We start from the raw sequence: 5048 nt of genomic DNA, 5'->3' as shown, positions 1-5048 counted from the left end.
CTTCCTGCGGGGCTGCGGCGCCTAGTGCTCCAGATGGACCGTGGGCGTCGCGTAGCCGGGAAAGGAACGGGACGAGGCGTCCCCTCAAAGAACCGCGGGCGGAGGCGCTCCACCCGCCCCTGCGTCACTGGAGAGAGAAAGCGCTCTAGCAGCCAGGGCCCAGCCCCGGGAGGCTAGCCGCCGGCCTCTGTTGCCCTGGGGGAGACGCAGCCTTTGCAACACCCAGCCCAGGCCACCATGCCGCCTCGGAACCACGCAGCCCTGGCAACTTTCTCCCCAAGAAACTTGCGAGTCTGTGGAAGGCGCCCCCGGAGGAGCGGGATCCTCCCTGCAAGGTAGGTCCGCCAGATGCAGCTGCTAGCGAAGCGCGCTAAAGCGATCGTGCGGACTCCTTTGCGTATAGCGGCCGGTCGAACCGCCTTGGGAAGCGCGCGGCAGCGGCCGCAGCAGCAGCAGCCGGTCCCGGGTGAGGAGCGCTGTGAGCCAATGGGCGGCGAGCGGCGTCCGGAGCGGGCCTGCGATTGGCCGGGGCGCGCCGAAGCGCGCCAATAAAAGCGCGAGCCGGACTCTCTGCCGGCAGAAGCTGCGGTCGGTCCATGGTCTGAGGTTGGGCTTGGGCGCGGTGGGAGAGACTCCTGAACGTGTGTTGTCCAGGTAAGGCTCGGATCTGTTTTGCTGTCAGCTCTTTTCTCTCTGCAGCTGAGACTGGCTGACCTTGTCGGGTGGTTGTAACAGCTGCAAGCTCGCCTCTCTCTGAAGTGCCTTGAACTCTTAGGGAGCCATGGAGAGCAATCCCTGTTCTTATTCTCAAGGCAAAGACTGCCTGGTTCCTTTTACCTGGAGATGCCGGGGACTGAACCTGGGACCTTCTGCATGCCAAGCAGAGGCTCTGTCACTGAGCCACAGCCCCTTGCCAAAAGTAGCACAGCAGAGACAAAACATCCATCCTCCCTTTTCCCTTGCTGAGTCAATTTTCTGTGGGTAGGGTGTTTTCGGCATAAGGCAGCATTCAAAATGTGGAACGTGCATGAAGCTGCCTTTTACTGAATCAGACCCCTGGCCCATCGAAGTCAGTCTTGTCTCCTCAGACTGGCAGCTGCTCTCCAGGGTCTCAGGCAGAGGTCTTTCCCATCACTTGCCGCCTAGTCCTTTTTTAAACTGGAGATGATGGGGATTGAACTGGGGACCTTCTGCATGCCAAGCAGAGGCTCTCCTACTGAGCCAGGGTCTCAGATTGAGATCTTTACAAACTCCTACTGCCTGGTCCTTTTTATACTGGAGATTGAATCTGGGACCTTCTACATGCCAAACAAATGCTCTTCCACAGAGCCAGGGTCTCAGGTGGAGGTCTTTCTTTTAAGTGGAGATGCCGGGGATTGAACCTGGGACCTTCTGCGTACCAAACAGAGGCTTTGTCACTGAGCCACGGCCCCTCCCCATGAAGCTGCCTTCTACTGAATCAGGCCCCGGGTTGATATTTAAGAGACTGGTGGTGGCTCTTCAGGGTCTCAGGTGGATAAAGGTCTTCTGCATCACCTAGTGCCTGGTTCCTTTTACCTGGAGATGCCGGGGACTGAACCTGGGACCTTCTGCATGCCAAGCAGAGGCTCTGTCACTGAGCCACAGCCCCTTGCCAAAAGTAGCACAGCAGAGACAAAACATCCATCCTCCCTTTTCCCTTGCTGAGTCAATTTTCTGTGGGTAGGGTGTTTTCGGCATAAGGCAGCATTCAAAATGTGGAACGTGCATGAAGCTGCCTTTTACTGAATCAGACCCCTGGCCCATCGAAGTCAGTCTTGTCTCCTCAGACTGGCAGCTGCTCTCCAGGGTCTCAGGCAGAGAAAGGTCTTTCACAGCACCTGCTGTATGTTCCTTTTGACCTGGAGATGCTGGGGATTGAACCTGGGACCTTCTGCATGCCAAGCAGAGGCTCTTCCACTGAGCCACGGCCCCTCCTTACAGCTCTCCAGGGTCTCAGGTGGAGGTCTTTCATATCATCCACTCCCTGGTTCCTTTTAAGTGGAGCTGTTGGGGACTGAACCTGGGACCTTCTGCATGCCAAGCAGAGGCTCTGTCACTGAGCCACAGACCCTCTTTACAGCTCTCCAGGGTCTCAGGAGGAGGTCTTTCCCATCTCCTACTGCCTGGTTCCTTTTACCTGGAGATGCCGGGGATTGAACCTGGGACCTTCTGCATGCCAAGCAGAGGCTCTGCCACTGAGCCACAGACCCTCTTTACAGCTCTCCAGGGTCTCAGGCGGAGGTCTTCCATATCATCCACTCCCTGGTTCCTTTTGACCTGGAGATGCCGGGGACTGAACCTGGGACCTTCTGCATGCCAAGCAGAGGCTCTGTCACTGAGCCACAGCCCCTCCCCAGAAGGGAATGGAGAGAGCTGGGCTAGGGGTGTGTCGTGCCCAGTAAATGCATCCTTGTCTGGGCAGGTGCCTGTTTGTCACCCCTGCAGGCTTTCTCGGTTAGGCGCAGAGTTCCTCCATTGATGTGGGTTCCTTCTCTCTTTTCTCACAGGCGTCTCTGCCTTCTCCCAGCTCTTCTGCGCGACTGCAAGAAGCCAGCCTCAATGTGGTTCTTGGAGAAAGTGCGGGCGTCCCCCGGGAGCGGCGGTCCTTTGAGCCCCTCGTTTCTGGGCTTGCCCCCTGGCCAGCCCGTGGCTGACAAAAGCAAACTCGGGGCTCCGGCGCCGGCTTTCCCCAACATCTTGACCCCAGACAAGATCCCGGCGTTTTGCATCCCCCCGAGACTGGTGGCCCCCCCTGCCCCGAAAAGCCCCAGCCCAACCTTCCAGCCCCATCGCTGCCTCACCGAGCCCACCTTGCAGGCCGCCTCTGCTGCCGAGGGGGGCTCTGGCCTCTTCTTGCCACACCTCATCCAAGTGGAGAGCGTGGAGGAGATACCAGACCTGGAGGAGGAGAGCACCAACTCAGACCCCCGCTCCCAGGCCGCCCTGTCTCTGCCGCACTTCCCCAAGGCCCAGACTTCCTATGGCTTCTGCACCCTCCTGGAGAGCCCCCACACCCGCCGGAAGGAGTCCATCTTCCACAGCGAGGCGCTGGTCCTCCCCCTGCCCCGCTCCCGGGCCAGCAGCTACAGCGGCCAAGAACTGGCCTCCAGCCCCATCGCCGGCCACCGCCACCCGCTCCTTGGCCGGCAGGGCACCTGGGACAGCGACACAGCCTCCTCCGCGGAGTCCTCTCCCTTCGGCTCCCCGCTCCTGGGCCGCTCCCTTCCCCGGGCCGGCTTCCTCTTCAAGACCCGCAGCCAGGACGGGCTGCTGGGCAAGGCCCTGAGGGGACGAGGCAGGGCGGGGATGGCCCGGGCGGGCTCCTTGTCGACGGACGAGGGCAGCTCCACGGACAATAGCCCCAACGCCACCCGGCGGTCTTCGGAGAGCCTGCTGGACCATCTGAGCTCCCGGGCCCACAGCCTCTCCCCTCTGCCCATCTTCCCGCTGGACTTCCCCTGTAGCCGTGAGAGGCTGGGGCGGGAGAGCATCGTCTCCATGGACAAGGGGGGGCAGCTCCGGCTGTCCTCGGAGTACTGCTCGGAGAACCACCGGCTCCGGATCCGCCTGATCAGCGTGGAGGGGCTGTACGAGGCCTCCTCGTGGGAGGCCAAGAGCATCAACTGCTGCGTCACCTTCGCGCTCCTGCCCGGGAAGCTCCAGAAGCAGAGGAGCACCGTCATCAAGAGGAGCCGCAACCCCATCTTCAACGAGGACTTTTTCTTCGTCGGCGTCTCTGAGGATGACCTGGACGCTCTCTCGGTCCGGATGAAAGTTGTGAACAGGGGTTGCAGCATGAAAAGGGACCTGGTCCTGGGGGAGAGCGAAGTCAGTTTGATGCACGTTTTAGCTGCGTGAAAGCCCCGCATCCCGGACAGATTTTATTTATGTTTTTAAATTTTTTTATTTTTGTACGATTTTAATAAAGTGTGTTTTTATTTAAGCATGCAGGTTTCTTTTGTGGTTATCTAGCAGATCAGTAAATAAGCTGCTGGGTTGTTTTTTTAAAATTGTTAAACTTTTTTTAGTAACTTTCCACTGATTTACGCTGCCTAGGCCGGGAGGGCGGGATAACAAATTAAATAAATAAATCAAATTTACATGTTCAAAGACAGTTACGTTTGGGTCCAGTAGCACCTGAAGAGACCAAGAAGAGTTTCAGAGTATAGAGAGTCAAACAGAGTAGAAAAATTGAAAAAGTGATCAAAGACAGTTATTAAATCGGTGTTACTAAATATCAATACTGTATGATTGAACTATATTTCCTGTCATGTACAAAGTGGGAGAGAAGTGGGCTTTTCATCACCTCCAGCATGACATCAAATTTCAGAAGCTTAGCAGGGAGTCCTCCAAGGAAGACTCTGCAGAGGAAGGCCATGGCTTGAAAGCCCCTTGCTGGGATCACCATAAGCCTTAGATGGGAGACCACCAAGGAAGGCTCTGCAGAGGAAGGCCATGGCAAACCACCTCTGCCTCTCCCTTGCCTTGAAAAGCCCCTCGCTGAGGCTGGCATAATTAAGCTGCAATGTAACCATCCTGTACACACAATATACAATTTTTAAAAAATTCTTATTTAGTTATTTCGTCGGTCTCCTCTGTTTTATCCTCACCACAACCCTGTGAGGTTGGTTGATTTGAGAAGAGTATGACTGGCCCAAGGTCACCCAGCGAGCTTCCATGGCATGAGGGGGGGATTCAAAACCAGGTCTTTCAGATACTAGTCTGACACTCTCAACTGCTATACCATGCTGGCTCTTGTGTGCTTCACAAAGTGTTTTTATATATCCTTTTTTTTACTTATAACATTTCTGGAAAGTGGGTTAGTATGACTAAGAGCCACTGATGGACCTCTGCTCCATATTTTTATCCATAAGAACATAAGAGAAGCCGATGTTGGATCAGGCCAATGGCCCATCCAGTCCAACACTCTGTCACACAGTGGTCGAAAATACCAGGGGCAATCAGGAGGTCCAGCATCATTCTCCTCTATTTTATCCTCACGATAACCCTGGGAGGTGGGTTAGGCT

The 5048-nt window shown here is 56.1% G+C and overlaps 1 protein-coding gene across 1 annotated transcript; it reads left to right on the top strand.

Moving 5' to 3' along the window:
- Positions 1-348: 348 nt before the first annotated feature.
- LOC107117891 (C2 calcium-dependent domain-containing protein 4C-like) lies at positions 349-3879 on the top strand. Its single transcript, XM_015420063.1, has 2 exons — positions 349-466; positions 2549-3879. The coding sequence occupies exons 1-2, from the start codon at positions 349-351 to the stop codon at positions 3877-3879; spliced, it is 1449 nt and encodes a 482-aa protein (XP_015275549.1).
- The last annotated feature ends 1169 nt before the right edge of the window (positions 3880-5048 follow it).

The sequence above is a fragment of the Gekko japonicus genome, unplaced genomic scaffold (assembly GCF_001447785.1).
Source record: "Gekko japonicus isolate JY-2015 unplaced genomic scaffold, Gekko_japonicus_V1.1 scaffold369, whole genome shotgun sequence".
In the NCBI taxonomy this organism is placed as follows: Eukaryota; Metazoa; Chordata; class Lepidosauria; order Squamata; family Gekkonidae; genus Gekko; species Gekko japonicus.
Note: the sequence above shows the minus strand (reverse complement) of the source record. Positions and strands in the feature narration are given on the sequence as shown.